Raw genomic sequence first — 18,883 nt, forward strand, 5'->3', positions numbered from 1 at the left:
GAATATTGAAGGGATTTTCCAAAAAAGGATAATTTTGCTAGCCTAAGTGGGTACAGGTTTGGGAATGCTTTGTCTGTGACATCTTTGCTGAGAATAAATAGGTGATATATTTAGTGTGGGCTAGCACCAGCAATGACAGATTCCACATTATGGCCAAAAGGCCACAACTTCATTAATATGATGCCTAAAGGCACCTTCCTGACAGCTGTGGAAAGAGGAGGAAATGACAATAGCCTACAGCACTCATCAGCTTCTCCTCCCTTTCTGGCACTGCAGAACAAGAGACGCTGGAGCAAGCCAGAGGAGCCCTGCCAAACTGGATGAGATTGCCTAATCCCACCTCCCTGTTTCCTGTATCACGCTGCAGCAGGAAACCAGATCCCTTCTTATCTGCCAATGTCTCTGCCCTCTTTCTCCAACGGCAGGATTATTCCCTGGCTGGTGCTGCAGTGAAGTCACACCTCAGCCAGGCTACCAGCAGCCAGCGTGAGCCAGAATGAGCACAGGGGCAGGGGTTGGCAAGGGGGTGGGAAGCTGCACAACACTTGCTGTGGGCTATGACCAGGTGCTTGCTGCCCCCAGCAGCACCAGTGAGAGATCAAGCAGGACCTTTCTTTTACTCTGTTAACCCACTCTTGCACTCCCACATTGTATATGTTTGAAAGCAAACCATTGCCTTTCATTGATGTGGGTGAAAGCCAATGCCACCCCAGCAGCATCCCAACCTAAATGTACAGCAACTAACACAGTGAGTACAGCTCATACACATGCAAGAAACTAGTACAGCTCAACATGACTTTTTTCCTGCCATAAATAAATACACAAGGAATAGTTTCACCTATTTCACGATTCATATTCTTTCTGACATGTCTCAATCTCTGAGGTCAGCAAGTGCTTCTTGAAATCTAGCAATGCAGCTGGTTGGGCCAGGCTGATGTGTTCACAAATTAAATACTCTGGGTCTTGAGGTTAACTCCAGCCAAGAGAAGCCTCCAGTTAGCGCAGAGGCATTAGCACCTTTGAGGGGCACTTCAGAATTGAGACAACATTCAAAATCCCCCATGGAAGGTTTTTTCCTCTCCTTTTGCTGTAAGAGACTCCCAAGTTCCATTGGGTGAGTCTGAGGTTAGCCTTTAGGACTGCTTGCCTCTTACTTACTCTGCTATTGAACAGATATACCAAGAGCAACCCCAGGGGCAGCTAAGAGGCTACTGAATTTGGATTTGCACCACACAATATTACTGATAAAAAAACCACATAGAGGGCAACGTGACTCCTCAGCACCTGCAAAGACAGGAGCTGTGCTCTGACCAGAGGAAAGTTACATGGTATCTCCACCTGCCTGGTAGAATGTACCTGTGCCCCTTACCCACCCAAGCCGCATATGGAGTTTGTTCTGCTTGCAATGGAAAACTAAGAAAAATGCAACATCTAGACTTGTGCAGGGAAGGACAGTAGTGCTACAGACCTTCAAAATGAAAACATGCTCCTTATGGTGAAGATGCACAGACTTGGCAGAACCTTCCTCCTTTAAACAGGTTCATTCCTGTGTGGTTTGGTGCTGTGTGTCACGTACTCAAGTCACACAATTGTCATGGGACTAGTAGGGTCCCTAAGGTAAGCTGTACTTTTCCAAACATGGGACAAAAAAAGAGACCACGGAGTCTATGTAATGTGAAGTAGTAATAACAGACTAGGAAAAGTAAATGAGGAAGAAGCACTGACTTCTGGTAGCTTTGCTAAGGTTGATTAGGGATATACTGCCAGAACCAAGGTACTGTTGTCAGGGGAAGGAAGAGAGCTGCACAGCTCTTGTCCTGTCTAAGCTAATCAGAGAGTAGGTGCAATTGGGAGGCTGTGGTAAGGTGCAATCTAAAATCCTACCCCTTGTAGCTTTTACCTGTTACCTATGACTCAATTCACTGGCTTATCATGTTCCTGAGAGAGAGGCCAAATGAGTGCCTGAGCTGATTTCCTCAGAGGTACCTCCTGCTCCTGCCTGGTAAAGCTATACTGCTGTTTCCTTGTTCTTTTTTTGTGATCCCACATCAGTTTGGGTGGCTCCTGCTCTTTCTGAAACATTAAAACTTAACTGTTCTCACCTGCTTTATGAATCTCAAGTGAAATATTAAAATACCTTTCAGTGGTTTATAATAACATATCATGACTCCCCCAGCTAGGAAGAGGAGTACAGTCCATGCTTCATTACAAGAGCTAAAAACCTCCCAGCTGCAGATGAAACTCAGCAATATGGGGTACAAATACTCCAGTGATTTTAGTAGTGGCTCATCTTGGGTCCAATAAATAATTTTAGTGCTGTTTGAGCACTGCCCCATGACCTCTGACAACTCTCATGTCCCTGCTCGCTCCCACTGGGTCACACCTGAATTTCAAGCCCCCCAGGAAGTGTGGGCAAGTGGTGCTGAGATTTGGACAGGCTCTGTGCCTTCCTCCCTGCCCAAGAATAGGGCTGGAATCCATTTCAAGCCAAGTCAGAAACCTCAGCTAAATATCTGAGCTGACTTTTTGTCACGTTGTGTTCCTCCTTCTAGAGGCAAAGCATGAAGAAGGCACATGAATGATCCATGCTAAAAGCAACAAACAGGGCCAGCAAAGTTCATCAGCTCAGGCTCTGATCTCTGTGAAAGCAGCTGCATCCCCCACCCCCCCCCCCCCCCCCCCCCGGACCTAAGCTTGTCCCAGGAGCGGGTTGTTTCATTTACAGAACGTGGAGTATATGTATCACCAGGCTGGCAATGATGCTTTCTGCGACTCAGGCTATTTGACCAGAGGTAATTAAAAGCTGCCTCTATGTGGTCATGTAATGACAGACTGTACCGCAACACTCAAGTGCAAGGATGACAAGTTAAGCTCAAGTGGGCAAACAAGCTGCTGCTTCCAAACTGTGGAATCCCTGCATTTGCATCTGCCTGGATCTTCTTTTACAGTACCTCTTTCAGAGGCATTTACTACCAATCATTTAGAGTTTGGGTTCGGATTTCATGCCTGCTTGTTAGGCACGTTCACCTTTCAGAAGTGTGTGTACGCAAGCCGAGCTGCGTACGTCAGAAGCAGCGCTCCTCGTCTGACGGGAACACAGCTTTCCCTGACACCTCCTAAGAAGCCGGTGCCCGAGCGCATGCACCTGACTCCAGGGAGCGCGACAACCTCCGCGGCGCCCCACGAGGTGCCACCAGCGGGCGGGCACCGCCCTCCCGCCGCAGCGGGGCCTTGAGAGTCGGGTTCCCTTCTGCCCCTCGAAGCGGCTCCTTCCTTCTGCGCACCTGAGGCTGCTCCCGCGGGGCTCGGGGCTGGGCCGGGGGCTCGGAGGCCGGGCCCGCCCGGAGCCGCGGACCCGCCCGGCAGGGGCCGCCGCTGCCTCCGCCGCCCGCGCACCGGGGCCGGGGCCGCGGCCGCCCCGCAGCGCCTCCCCGCGGCGGCGGCGCTCGGCACCGTCCCCGCCCCGCCGCTCCCCCGGCGGGAGGCTCGGCGGCTCGCTCCTCCTCGCGGCCGCGGGATTCCTCTCTCCGGGTTTTCGGGCCGCCCCTTCACACCCGCCGCCGGAGCGGGACGGCGTGAGAGCAGCGAGCGAGCGGCGCGGATGTGCCCCGGCTCCCCGCGGCGGCAGCGGCAGCGGCGGCGGCGGATGCTCGGCGGCGCGACGGCCGCCCCGCAGCCCAGGAGCCCCGCGCAGGGAGGGAGCGAGGCGATGAGCCGCCCGCCGGCGGCCGCCCGCGAGTGACGGCGGTGGGCAAGGAGCGGCGGCGGCCAGGAGGAGAAGGACGAGGAGGAGGAGGAGGAGGAGAGCGATCCCCGCTAGTGCCCGCGGGAGCCCGGGAGAGCTCCGGCCGAGGGCTCGGCCATGCCCTTCGCCAAGCGGACCGTGGAGCCGCAGCGGCTGTGCCGGCGGCAGCCCGCCGCCTCCGTGCTGGAGGAGAGCTGGGGCGCGGAGCCGCCGCCGCCGCCGCGGGACCCGCCGCCGGAGGAGCCGGGAACGGCGAGCGAGGGCGCCGAGGCGGCTGGCGGCGGGGAGAAGGAGGCGGCAGCGGTGATGATGGTGCTGGACCTCTGCTCGGTCAGCAACGTAGCCCTGTCGCGGATCCTCCGACAGCTCTCCGACGTGGCCCGGCACGCCTGCACCCTTTTCCAGGAGGTCGAGGCTGACATCCAGGGTACCCACCGCCGCGTACGGGCGCTGCACGGCCGCATCGCCGGCCTCCAGGGAGCCGTGCGCGGCCTCGACCCCAAGCAGGAGGCAGTGCGTAAGTACCACGGAATGCGGGATGGATGGGAGCGCCGCGGGATGGATGGGGCGCACCGCGGGATGGATGGGGCGCACCGCGGGATGGATGGAGCGCACCGCAGCGCGGGGCACCCGGCGGGGAAAGCCAAACCCTGGCAACCTGCCGTGCAAAGTTTGGGGGCAGAGTCGGTGGGAAAGGAGCCCTGGCGGGGCAGCAGAGTGGGAAGGGAACGGGCGGGCGCGGGTCGGGTCTGCGGGCGCCGCTGGGCGCCGCGGCGATGCCGGCGGGAGGGATGATGTCAGTGGTTTGTGCCTTACGTAAGGAGCTGGCTGGCGGGGCTCTCGGGACGCATCTTCTGCAGCCAAGGGTTTGGCCAGGGAGTGGGACGAGGTCTGTCAGCTGGGCGCCGGGGCTGATGGAGATGATCCGCCGCACTCGGGCATATTTGCGTTTTCTCCTTTTGCCGGCCTGTCCCCCTTCCCCGACAGATATCTTCCCCTTAGTAGTGTCTCTGAATTCCCGATCGAACGCTCTTAAGCAGAAATAATAAAACTGCTTCGTCGTTACCTAACTGTCGGGGCCATAAAATGAGGAAAGTTTGGCTAATGACTTCTTTCTGTTTAAAGAGTGGCCCTAAAGAGCGAAGAGGGGAGGGTGGAGGAGGAGGAGGAGGATAAAGATCAAGGCAATATAGAACTTGTGTTATGAGCAGTGCTTGAATCCTGTTTCTTCTCCACCCAAACTATAAAAGCAGTGAAAAGCTCTGTAGTCCTAACAGCTGCTGATTTCTGCTGAATATGGCTCGTGTTCACAGCAGTGTAATGATTTTGTACTCTCACTGGTGCATACGGTTCCCAAGCACTTGTGGATACGTGTTTTTTCTGATAGATAGGGCTGTGGGTTGGAAGTCTGGAGTAGCAGAGATTGGTATTGGTTCTGACCTTTCAGTATCTGTTTAAAGAAAAGCAGTGGCTTGAAAGGAGAATTTGACTTAGTTTTTGCCTTCTGCTGTACCCCTCTAAATCCTGAGTAGCTCCACGAAGTAGAGCAAAGTGAATTTACGCCAGGACAAGCAAGACCATACCCTCTTCTAGGTAGTTTCCATAAATATGCCATTTAAAAAATGTGGATTTCCTCCCCTTTGGAGCATTGTGGAATATATGTATCTCTTGTAGTATCAATGAAGCTGTCCTGATTAACAGAATCAAGCCTTAAGTGTTCAACGGTATTTAAGCTGCATACTCAGCATCTGTACAGTGACTTTGCTGGTGATGTATTAATATACATCAGCCATAGATGAGACTGAGGGAGATTTTTTGTGGTTTCAGAATGAGTGTGTAATCAGAGCAGAGTGCTGGGCTGTGATTGGAAACTGCAGTGAGAAGGAGGCTTGGCTTGGCTAGTGAGGGAACTGTCTGAGGAAATGAAACTCCTCATATCACATTCTCATCTGTAGGTCTTTTGAGCTGAGTAAGTGTGGGTATATACTAAAGTAAGTGAGAGCACAGCTTGGCTGTTCTAATTGGTATGGCTTTTTTCTTTCTGGATTGTGCAAGTGCAGCTTGTTTGCAAATCACAGAGCAAAATCTTGATATTACAGCACAGTTATGTCATCTGCTTAATTAGAGAGTCTGGCTTTATCCCTGTGATGATAAATTTTTTTAGTGTTTGGTTTTCTTTTAATTCCTTCTCCCTTTAAGAGAGGAGAAATTTTTGGGCATGATCTTCCCTGTGTTTGCCAGCTGTTCCTCCTTCCTCTTGTATGCAGCACAGTGCCACTGATAGATCTGCAGATGTCTCTAGGTCTGTGGGATCCTCCACAACGCTGGGTTTTGCCCCCACCCATCCTCCAGTAGGTGTGTGTCTTGCCTGCAGCTGTACAGCTGCTCAAAGCACACCTCCCTGTCCTCTTCACTTCTCTCCATGCAGCAGTGTTCCACATCTTCCCTAAAGGTGAAAGCATTGATACAATCCAGCGTACATGAGCAGTCAACTTCCTTGCCTCTTCTGGCTGCTTTTATTCCCCCTCCAGTACTGGATCAGCAGAGCTGCATTTACATAGTGCTGCATCTGAATATCTCAGCTGAGACCCAGAGCTGAACAGCACCACTCTACACATTATCTCCTCACATTCCCCCAGAATCCATACACACCCACAGCAATACCTCCCTTTGGCCTCCAGACCACTCACTGTTCCCAAGGGACGGATAAAACTGCCTGCAGGAAGCTGCCCATCTTCCCTGTAGTGTATAATGATAGTGTGCTTTCTCCTCTCTGGGCTGACGCCTCCTCCTTCATTATTACTTTCAGCAAGACTATGCTAATGTTTGTTTTATGCATGAAGTGCCTACATAATTCACTCCTGAAAGTATTACACTCAAGTTACTACACCCAGTAGTTTTTTTTTTTGAAACCAAGAGAGCAATCACAGGTGGTCACAGATCTGCCCAGGATCTAATCAGCACCCATTAAGGCATACTGACTTCAGTCTCCTGTGGTGAGCATGGAAATGATGGGATGGCCTCAGGGCTGTCTTTTGGCTGTCCAGCCCAAATGACACATCTAAGAATAATTCAGAACTGGCTGGAGGTTTGGACTCACAACCACAAGGAACAAGCTGGTGACAGGCATGCAGCCCCCCCACCCATGGCATGACAGTGATGGCTGCATTGAATTTATTGCATATGATGAGTCTGGAGGGGCTGGGCTTATTGGTGCATTGACTGAGACACCATGTACTGGGATGTTAACACCAGGACAGTGCAGCCCAACCACAAGTTTTTCAAGTATTCAGTTTAAAACTACTAGCCTGTCTTGCCACATAGTGAGACATTCTTCATATTCTGACTTCAAATGCAGCACAGTGATTTGAGATGCTACTGGACACACCCCAGATACTGAGCTGTGACAATGGAAGGCCTTTTTCTCCAGGCCTCATAAGCCAGCTGCATTCTGAGATTTCCCTGAACACGCAGGCTGCATTAGGAAAAGGAAATTATGGGCTAATGCCATCTCAAGAGCTATTGGAGCCAGTGGTTAGAGGGGCATTCCTTGCCCAGAATACCATTCCTTGGCAATTGCAGAGATGATACCAGGGGAAGGGGATCAGGAAAGGAGTTCTCTTGAAAATAACATATAATACAGTTCTGCATAATAATATTTTATATTATACTGAAAATTATCTATCATTACATTAAAATATCTATGTTGGATTCAGGCAATATTAACAAAGAATTAAAATTAATTAAAACTGGCATTTTCCCAGTAATGCTTATCACTACTGCTGTCATTTTCATGAGGACTTAACATTCTCAGCTCTGTTGCTGTTGCAATGGTGAACATTTGCAAGTATGTGTATACTCTGCTTTAAGAAAAGTATTTAAAGTCCTCTACTAAGCTACTGGTAAAGGTATTTACCTATGTGTTGCCCTTTGTTTTTGTCGCTCTTCAGTGTGATTGGAAAACTTTGTTAAGCACAATAAAGGATGGATTCTGGGCAGTTACAAGCAGGTCATCTTCAAAAACTCAAGGTCCCTCACCTCTGCCTCCCCAGATGATGCTTGTCCTTTCATCTTTCTTTTAAGCCTCTGGCCAGCCAGCATCTTGCAAATATGAATCCTTTCCCGTCCTCTGAATGTAAGAGAAACAACAGTGAGAAATGCTTTCCTGCTCTAAGTACTTTGCCCTTCTGCCTCTCCACTGCTTTTCATCATGAGCAGTTGTTCCAGGGTCTGTTTCTAAAGCAGAACCATGTGGGAATAACATGATTGTTGTCAGTCTGGATGTTGCTTAGAGTTTTCTTGTTGGCAGCAAGAGAACTGAGCAGTGTGGTGCTGCCCAGTTTTATTATTAGGTGCTTGATTATCTTGGTAATATGGAAACACAGAAGTGCTGGACTAGTGTGTAAACTTGGGACTCAATGCCTCAATGGTTGTTTGCAAAGATGATTTCTCAGTCTGAGGGACTAGAGATCTGGCAGTTTAAGTGGAATATTGTACTTTACAGAAACTGATGATGTAAGCCATCTTGCTTTCTGAATAATAGGCAACAACCGGGCAGCAGATTTTGAAAGCCCTAGCTAATGAGATCCCTTTTGCACCCTGGCATCCCAGAGAATTCCACACATTCCAGGCTTTTTTTCAAAAGCATCAATGTGTTACCAGTAGCCAATCTTTCTAAAAGCTGTATGGTTTCCAGAAGTTGCCTGCTGTATCTTCATTGCTCCACTTTTCCATTCCTGATTTTGCTATTTGGTAACAGTTAGTGATGCAGCTGCTTTGAAGTGTGGGGATCTCCTGTGCTACTCTGCTCTTCAGAGGCCCCTGAATCTCTACTGTGAGCTCCTCTATAGGATTTTCTTTTTTCCTGAAGTGTCAGTATTGAGATAAAAAAGACAGCTCTGAACTGGTTCTTTAAAATTTTAGACTCTGCATAAATTTATTCTGTTTGATTGAAGTTGGTTACTGAGAACAGCCTAGCAAGTTTCACTCTTGCTTTTAGTCTCTTTCATTGTGCTTTTTAGGTGGTTTTGTTTTGATTTTGTTTGGTTTGGGGTTTTTGCTAGTGTGGCTTTTAACCACACTGGAATAGTGCTTTTCTGTTTGGGTTTTGGGCACTGCAGGGAAATTTTTAATCCCTTATAAGGTTTTCATGTATTTTCTACCACAATCACATTTTGGACCCAAAGCTCATCAGAAAATGCACCTCCTCCTCCTTGACTTAATGTGCTGAAGTCTCAATTGCTGTTGAAATGTAATCAGGAAATTGTCATGCTTCCATCTCAGAATTAAGTTGCATTGTAAGGCCATCCCAGGCTTAGGATTGGTGAGCATCCTTGCAGAGATCTTCAGGGAGGTACATAAGACCTTAAGAGTAGATGCATCTTGAAAGAAAAAAGCATCCATGTTGTGAAGATAAGTGTTGCACTTTATCTCAGCTTCTCAAGAGCCTTGAGATTCAAACTGCAATTTTCATTGTATGGATTTTCTGTGGTACTGAGGTGCAGCTGTAGATCTCCATGGGCTGAATACATTTACACAAAAATATCTCAGATACTGCTGGAGACAAAACAGAAGAGATTCCTAGCTTCCTTTAACTTTGCATTATTGTCCTTTCTAGTTAGTGAGCCCATCTAAGTGTGAGGGTAGTCACACTTTTAGAGGCGCACACTAATGTACCCTGGGGGACATGAAGCAAGAGGATGTGTTCAGAGCTCCCTTTGTTCACTGAAATGATATTAATTGGCAAGTCTTTGTTGGGTGCTGAATAAAACTTCCAAAGAAAAGCAGCTGTACACTTGGTGTAGTAATCCATCACTTTCAGTTTTGTTTACTTTACCTGCCTGACTGGAATGACACAACCTCGTCACTTGTCGTTTTGGAAAAGGAGAAAGGCTTCTGGCTTTGCTTGCCTGGTTTGGTTTCTTGGTGTTGTGCTGGTCACTGTGTACTCATTTGTGTTCCAGAACTCACCTCTCTGGTACACTTGCCTGTAGTTTGCCCGTGAATGCAAATAACCCAAGCTGTGGGTGTGGGAATGTTGGAGAATTTCCTCAGTGCATGGTTTCTTCTAAATGCAGAGAATTGATGGCACATTAGCAGAGTGGAAAGGAGAGGGAGGCCAAAGCATGGGCTTTCCTTCTTACCTTTACTGCTGTCAGAACAACAAAGGGACAGAGGAAGAAAAACCTGTTCCCTTAAGGATCCCTTCCCCACTTTACCTTAACATTACTAGAGCACCATTAGCTAGAGTAGTGTTATTTAGCAGAAAAATGCCTTATCTTTGTTTGCAGCATGGTGATAGAAGACCTTTAACACAGGAATACACCCATTCAGAGGCTTTCCTTGAGGTATTTTTTTCTCATGCATTTAGGATCTGATAGAAGGTAATGGGATGAAATTTGTCAGGTGGCTTTGGCAGGGATGTAACTTTCTGAAAGCTGGGGTTGTCACTTTCAGTCCTGTTAGCTTGTGGAATGCAAACTCTGGTCTCTTTGCAGATCAAAACATAGTATAAAATCCTTTGTCCTGCCAAGGCCAGTGAGATGCTCAGTGGAAAGGCTCTGAGAGCTCAGTGCTCAGGTAGACTCACTAGACTTTGTCTGGCACAGCCTGAAGATGAAGAGGGAACAGATGAAGAGGGAAAGCAGAGGTTTTTCTCCAAAGCCATTCCCTGTTATACAAGTGTAAATCTTCTAGAGTTTTGCTGAGTGTCATTTACTTGGTCTTCCACTGGTGTAGCTCAGAAAGCATTTGTCTGTTCTACAGCTCCTTGCTTGTCATTCCACAAATAGTACTTAAGCTAATGTACCAGGTTTGAATGTTTGGGGATTTTGTTGCTAGATGGAGAGCCTGCCAGTTAAAAAAAAATATAAAAAAACATTCAGTGCTTGATTTCCACCTCGCTGCAGCTACACAGCTACTGTAATACCGTAGTAGTTAGTGCAGCTTCTTTCTGGCTCATGCTCAAGAGCCAAGCAAGAGTCTCCAGTGGGTTTATTAGAAATTCTGCTGGAAATGTTTTAGCTCCTTTAAGACCAATAAGGTCTCCTTTACACAGGAGCAAAACTGCAGAGAAAATAGAACCAGACCTTTGAGAGACATGAACTTACTGTGGATCTAATGGTTTAACAGAAATTCTTCCTACAGCCCCTTTAAAACTTCATGCTTCTATTTAAAAGCCTTAATGGCATAATGTTTGTGTTCATGCAGAAACATAAGATGACTGTGCAAGTGTAATCAATGGAGTCATTCCTACTTTTGGTTAGTTTCCCTGCTCATACTGGGGAGATATGGTGATTAAGAAATAAACGGACTCTGGTAAGTGCTGAGGGCACAGGGAGGTCATTCACCTGTAGATTCAGAAGCATAAGAGACGTTCGTTTTCCTTCTTGAAAGATGAAGGGCCTGGAGCGTTTCCAAAAAACTCTTGCACAGTTCTCATATGTCCTTGGACTGAGGGAAGGACTTGCGGAAAGGACTTAAAGGAAATATAAATACCCAATTTCAGGGTGCCACTCAGCTGCTGCTCTGGATCAGCAGAATCCATTTTTGTGGGCATTTCTTACATAAGTTTACCTGTTCTGAGGCTTCAGTTTGGAGGACCAGATTAGGCTGATCTGGCAGAGATGTGCAAAGGTGCAGAAAAAGAATGGGAGCAGTCCTTACTGATCCCTGCTATGAGCCAGTCCCAGCCTCTCCTTCTCCATTTAGGCAAAAGCAAACTTCTGAAGTGTGTCTGTTTAAAGGCAGCATCTCGCTCTTCCTCTCTTCACACTGGACAGCAAAAGAGATCTGGTGCAGGGGAGCAGCAGCTGTTTAAAAACACCCCTGATCTGACACATTTCCTTCACACATACTGTACCTAAATCAAGCAGATACCCCCAGGGAACTCTTAGTAGCAATGTTATGATCTCCAAAGTGGGGAAAGAAATAGGACCAGCTGACGTGAGTAATACACGTGTGTGTTTTAAATGCATTGTTGCAGGGTTGCGTGGTCCGGAGTCAGAGAGCTGGGATTTCTCAAAAGCTGCTCTTTCCAATCGCTTGGCATCTCCATGTAATCAGAGGCTGACATCAGACTCTTGATTGGAGCTACTTGAGCTATTAGGCTATGAAGAGCAGAAACTCTCTGTGTTACCCAGTGTGTATGAAGGGGGAAGTTTTTTTCACTTCCTTTGATGTATTAGCATCAAGAGAGGGAGTCTTCGCTTCATTCCTAATTGCTTCTCGTCTTTGAATTTATATACCAGTATGTAAGTAACTGCAAAGGGAGATAGCAGAATTTATAAAAAGTTCAAAAAGGCAGGGCTTAAAGCATGATTAAAATAAAAGATAGCATAGTGTGTATGCTGTTTTTAGCTGAAATATCTCCCTAGAATACTTTCCATTTACATTCTCATTATATCTAACTGCTTCTAATGCACTGCTTAGTTTAACAACTGGCATGTTTTTAGGGTAGATTTTATAGTAGATATACACCCACTGTGTTCTTAACTTGAGACTTTAAATTGCAGTATCTGTATTGGACAATCTTTTCTTATACCTTCTTGGCTGAAGGCAGGAAAAAAGCAATACTGATAGGAACCTAATTAAGCCTGTAGTCTTATTATACAAGAAGCTGTGTGCTTGAAATGCTGCTCAATTCAATGAGTGCTGCGTGGCACTGCCATGTTAAGTCCCAGCAGAGAATGACATACTTTTTTTAATAAGATCACTGTAATTCTTACAAAGCCACCATGGTTTTCTCTTTCTTTTCAGCTGCCAAGGCAGTTGGACTTTGAACTACAGCCACTCAGACCGAATGCCTGAGAAAGTTTGGAGGAGATGCCTTACAATTGTGTGTGTGTGATTAAGGGGAATGAGCACATGTTTGTGCTATAAAAATGCACAGTCTTCAGGCCTCCACAGCTTTTCCCCGTGCCTTCTTATAGTGTTTTTTGTTATCTTGACAGTGTTTGAACAGACTTTTAAGTTGACCTGGACAGAGGGTGAGCTGGGGGGGGGGAAGAGTGCTAATCCTTCTTGAAGATGTATCAGTGGCTACAGAATTGGGTCATTTTTAGGAGCAGAATATGTAAGGTGCACTGAAAAATTCCAGTGTGTCCAGAGGCTTTGGATTGCTTTAAAGGCAAAACTAGGCTCTCTGTGCATGCTCAATTTTGCCTGAATTATTTTTTTTTCTTTTGCTTTCCCAAAAAGGCATTGCCAAGCGTTGTTCTCTTCAGAAGCCATGTCCATAATTGCTGAAATCAGCTCTTCTGGATGATGAAACTCAAGATAGGCAGCAGTAACTCACTGTGATGCTCAGAGGCAAACCTTTTAAAGATGCTATACATGTTTCACTGCATCCAGTACTTAGTGATCTAGTGATCTATGATAAGGAGTGACTTAATTTTAAGTGAAACATGAGATTAATTATGATTTAATGCTTACCATGCAAATCAGAGTGAGTCCAGAGAATGGATACTACCCAGTTCCATTTTTTTTCTCCCTGTAAAGTTTATTTACCTGAAGGAAAAAGTGGGACAATTCTTGTCATAGGCATGGTCTTTTCTCGGGTGAAGTGGTTTTTGGTTAAGTGTTGTGTGCAGGCGGAGGAGAGTCAAGAGATGTATCTTAATTAATTTCTAAGAAAATAAATCATATATCATGGATTGATCACTGACTTTCACATGCCCAGCCTTAACCCTGGAAACTACATAGCTCTCTCTGCACAGCTCAAATTTTTCATGCAAGCTTTTTTTCTTTCTTTTATTTTTTTGGGGGTGGATGACTTTCTCATTCTTATCCAAACCTGCTTCTGACTGGTTCTTCTGCTTCAGGCTGTACTCAACTCAGCTCCTCTGGCCCTCCTCTACCCCAGCAGTTAAAATCATCACAGAGGCTCCTATCTCAGCACACTGAGGAGATCTCATCTCCCCTCCTGTGTTGACTGTTCCCTGCGAGAAGTATTGCTGCAAGAACCTGAGGTCTTGGTCTCTGCAGAAAATTGCCTGAAGCCTTGTACACAGATAGCATACCAAAGACAGATTTCCCCCATAACTTGGATTATCCTGGCATCACTCTTTTTAGCCTTAATCAAAGGAAGTATGAAGGAATAGCACATTCTGTGTGTATAGCGGGGAAGAGGTATAGGAGGAGGGTGTGCCTGGGTATCTTGCAATAGCCATTCAGGAATTTTATATTTGTTACTCAGATACAATTTCAACCACATTGACACAATGTAGAAATCATGAAAGAGGCTGTCAGGTAAAGGAGAGGACAAATTATTTCTACTGCATTTGGAGGAAAGTCTTGTCATTTATTAGAAACTAGAAAATCCACTGGGGAAGGAATCCCTTATAAATGTTCCAATCTAATAAAAAAAGGTGCTTCTCCACTTGGAACTCACATTTACTTCAATGTGAAAGTCAGTCTTTGCATGACATAAAAGCTGGAGAAAACCAGGCTGCATTAGTTCCACTGCTTGCAAAACTGGTTGTTCATATTCCTTTTTCCCCTCTAGAATTGCTGATTATTTCTTTTCAATTTCAGTATTGTTTTTTTGAAACTTATGCCTTGAATGACTTTCATTTTGTGCCATCCTGTCCTTTACTCGTCTTCTCATGGTGGTTTCACAGGGGCTATACTTTTACTTCTGTCTAAATAGCATAGACAACCTCCCCTCACTCCCTTCATGGTGTGAATGAACAGTATTAATTTTTACAACTGTGGTTTATTCTCCATTGATTATCTTTAATGCGATGCTGTCTTGTTCAGTTAATAAACTACCTGCTAAGATGTAATTATCCCCCCTCCCCCAAACATAACCTGCTTTTAATAGATGTTGTAAATGCACTCATTGTGCCTGGTACATTAAAAGCACTGGTTTAAGTTCCTGTACTTTCAAATTGCACTGTAGCTGAAGTGTATTTTGTGGCAATCATTACTCTGCTAATATTCTAAAATAAGTATCACTACTTCATTACTTTAGTAGTATTTTTAGGCCACTGTTACAGCTGCCACAGGCTTGATACAGCCTTGGTGGCAAGACAGAGATTGGATAAGCTGTGCTCTGGACAAAACCCTCCTAAGGGAGACCAGGAGGCTCACCTGAAGCTTTATCACTAATTCTGGGTCTCTCTTAGCTGATGTGAGTCACTGTCCAATTGAGGTATGACCTAGAGTATTTACCCAGTTCGTGCTGTAAATGTTTTTAGGGACCTCTGTCAATACACACAAAATTTAGAGTACGATTCTCTCTCAGATCTAACAATAAAATCATGTGCCTACAGGTACATATGAAAATGAGCGCCTGTATTTGAGAAGTGCTGTGTCTGGAAATGAATGAATGGGTTACAGCTACATTCAGCAGCTATAATGTGACTATTAATTTATGAAATTGTTCAAGTGGAACTTAACACAAATTATTAGTGTAGATTAAAGGTATGTTTCATTTATCTGCTTCTTCCTAAGAACCCAGTAGAATGGCAATTCGTTAAAGAAAATAGGAGGGAACTGCAGAATATCATAGCTCAGGCTGATTATTTATTTCCTTTCTGAGTCTGGTTTGGCTTTAGATCTGTCTTGATAAGCAGCATCTTGGACTGTGAGACTAAAAGGTTCTGTCACCATAAAATAAATAAGTGTGCCCGTTTTTGTGCAGACCTTTTTAAACAACAGTTGAAATAGGTTTTCATCAATGAGGAAGAAAAACAAGAAGAGGTTCTTCTTCAAAATTCTATGTCACTAGGGGAGGAACAATTTTGTGTACACACACACATATATGTATGTATATATATATATACATACTGAGAAATGCTTATCCAGATAATGGAAGAAGACCAGTGTAAAGATTGGATAAGGTCATATTGGTCACTGAGATTAGGAAAGCTTGATGAATAGAAGAAGAAATTTACAGCCACATTAGCAGCAAACTGGTCAAATGAGAGAAAATATTTATTACTCCACCTCTCATGACATACATAAAAATTGAAGGTAATTGATGTATCCTGTTTTTTGCTTGTTTTGACTTCGTATCTTCATCCAAAAGCATGTCATGGTTGAGTTCGCTTTCTTCCCATTTCCTCCTTCTCTCAATAGAAGATGTTTGGACTCAGAGATTGTAATGTTTTTGATGGAACTCTTCTACTGCATGTAATAGGTGATAAGAAGTGAGATACATCTTGCTTAGGGATGTGGAAATTCTGCTGTTTGGTACTTGCATACTTGCAAGAATAAAGACTTTGCTTTTGAATAAACTGCCCCTACTACATTACAGCAAGGGTTGAAAAATAAAATTAAAATGGAGAAAAGGCAAGTTAAAGAAATAAAATCTTCCAGGGAAGCAGATGGGTAAGTGAAAAGTAAAGTGATGCAAGTCTAGGTAATAGGTTGGATGTGATGATCTCAAAAGGTCTTTTCCAACCTATTTCATTTTGTCATTCTGTGATATACAGTGTCATTTGCAGATGCACTGAGCACTGAAGGAATGTGTTGTATTTGTTTTCACAAAGAGGTGTCTCCCGTGCCATTGTTCCCTTTTGAGACACTCCAACCTTGGGCTAGTTAAATATGTCTCTACAGAAGTTGGCACATACTGACCTTGTTTGCTGCATTCTGCTCTTCTGTAGCTTCTTGATTCTAGTGGCGTGAGCCAGATGGACAGAGCCCTAGAGCTAAATGTTGGATAGTATAATTAAGTGCTCTAGTATTAAAGGCTGGAGCTGACTGAGACAAACTTTGGTTTATGCTACAATATTTATTTGTCCAAGTTACATCTCCAGTGTCAAAGTAATTCCTGTTTTTCCTTTCAGATCATATTCCTTGGGTATGAGGATGCTAAATTATATACCAATATTATTTTCATTGACATAATACAGAGTTCTGTCCACTACTTTGTGCCCTCATAGCACTACAGGAATATTTTACAAATTTGTAGAGCTTGTGGAAGCTCACCTGAATTTTCCTTTCATATCTCTACAGCCTTTTTTCTGCTATGTTTTGGCATCATGGTGGTCAGTTGTGAGTATAATGTGAATTCTGCTCCCTGGAAGCCCCATGTCAGTGTGGTCCTGACCAAGCACTTTGTGGACATTGGAATGTGGTTTATGAGGAAACATAGCAAATAGCTTTTAGGTGGACTCTGCTGCTATCAGTCGGTGGTTGGTAGGTGTGTAGAGCAGACTCAGGCCCATCCAGGTGCTGAACTCCACCTGAGTGAGATGAGAATGTTTAGTTTTGCAGGCTGGAACTGAGAAAGAGGACCCAGTGGCTAAAATGCTATTGCCTAGGGGGCCTGGATTCATCCACTGACTTTTCATGACAGCTTAGGGGAAGGTTGTTAGTGCCATTCAGATCACCAAGTTTAAGCACTCTAAGCTTTGGGCCATCTATCCTGTTCAAAGGTGAGCCTTTCTTTCATTCTTGAGCAGAGGAAGTTTCTAGTGCAGATGAGTCCCTTAAGTTCTGTGAATGTCACAGTGTGAAGTGGGTACTGCTGCAGGCTTTTTGTCACTCTCTTCTCAGGTCTGTGGCAGAGTGACAGCACATCCTTCCTGTCAGAGGAGTTATCCCAAGAGCAGTGAGAGCAAGTTGGGTTGTGGGGTGATAGATCAACAGCACACAGACCTGCTTTGTAAATAACAGGCAATCTGCAAGGCTGAGACCCTTCCACATCAGGAGTGCTTCTGTCCTTCATGGGCATATGCTTTTGGGTGCCATATGAAGGCAGTGCCCCCAGGTGGGATTCTCCAGTCTTACTTTTTGGCAAGCAGGCTGGAACTGAGGAGATCTGCAGGCCTTACTCTGTGAGGACTAACCTTAAGTGGAGCTCAGTTTACCATTGCCAGACTTTCTTTTGAGGTCTGGCTCATGGAGGAGATTGAGCTTTCTTACATTGCAGACAGTTTGTCCTGGTTAATTACAGTCATGTAAAGATGAGGTTTTACCTAGGGACTTGGTTTAATTAAAAAACGGTGCTGGGAAGTTTATTAAACGTCTATGTTCTCTCTGGGTGCCAAGTTCTAATGCTGGTTTTCTTCAGGTGCTCTCCCAGCTTCAGTCAAAAAGGGCCACCTGAACCTGACATCGGCACTAATGAAAGGGGAGGAAGGACAGACTGTCATTCTCTGTCCAGCCAGGTTTGAGCCTGGCAGCTCATTTTCCACAGCCTGGGCTTGTAGCTGGCCTTTGGGGAAAGGTTTTTGCAGGTAGTATTGTCAGAGGAAAAGCTGCACTGCAGAACTTACTGCTTGCCCTGTGTAGTGGAAAAATCATGATCATGCATGTGAAATGTGGACTTAGAGGAACTTTGTGTGGGTGGTCTTGTTTTTACTGTTTCTGCCCCCCTTCCTCTCCCTTCCTGCTCACGTATGCTGAAGTCTGTAATCTATTTAACTTGAGTTTTTATAATAATCCTAGATAATATACAACAAAAACAATAACAAGGTGCCTGGATATACAATCCCTCTGAACTGTCAAGCCACAAGATCTCTTAGACCTTGTTTTTGTTAGTACTGGCTTGTGGGAGACCTAGCACTCCATGATGCCCATCTGTTAGCAGCATGTTTAAATGTGATTAATGTGAAAGTTGCAAGAATTGCAAGAGCTTTTGCTACTCTACAAGAGAATCTGTCACTGTTAATCTCTTGCAGTATTAAAAGCTTAATATAGTAAATCTAATGTTATGGAAAGCTGTAGCTTTGCTTTTGTTGCCATCACTTTAGTGTATTATTAAACTATCATTAGCTTTTCCTCTGTAGTTCACAAGCGTAGAGGGAGTGTATATATCATGCACATGCAGAAGAATATTTAAATGATCATTTAAGTATGAAGTCTCTCAAGAAAGAGATGTTCCAGCATAAAAGTGTTTTGGAGAACATTAGGTTTGATTGTTATTTCTGAGGGGATGTGGACAGAACAGGATGTATTAGAAGTCAGCCTTTTCCCAAAATGCTGGTGGAGGCTGGGAAAGTTACAAGCAATGTCCTGATGTGGTTCTTTTCTGTGCCTTGGTGGACATGATTTACCCACCCATAGCAGTAGACCTGCCTCATTAGTAGTTTAATCAGAACAGTTCATCTTTAACAGAGATGATAGGCAGGATAAGCAGTGTTGTGGCACAAACAGGGATAGTCTCCTGGAGCAGGCTGACACTTC

At 45.2% G+C, this 18,883-nt stretch overlaps 1 protein-coding gene across 3 annotated transcripts in view; it reads left to right on the forward strand.

Moving 5' to 3' along the window:
• The first annotated feature begins 3,496 nt into the window (after window positions 1-3,496).
• Window positions 3,497-18,883, forward strand: part of NHS (NHS actin remodeling regulator) — a 246,267-nt gene continuing 230,880 nt past the window's right edge. For all 3 annotated transcript variants that reach the window (XM_030281497.4, XM_030281508.4, XM_030281501.4), the window contains exon 1: window positions 3,497-4,262. In XM_030281497.4, coding sequence (XP_030137357.4) covers window positions 3,863-4,262 — 400 coding nt within the window. In that variant the 5' untranslated portion in view covers window positions 3,497-3,862. The remainder of the gene's footprint in view (window positions 4,263-18,883) is intronic.

This window comes from Taeniopygia guttata, chromosome 1 (genome assembly GCF_048771995.1).
Source record: "Taeniopygia guttata chromosome 1, bTaeGut7.mat, whole genome shotgun sequence".
Classification (NCBI taxonomy): Eukaryota; Metazoa; Chordata; class Aves; order Passeriformes; family Estrildidae; genus Taeniopygia; species Taeniopygia guttata.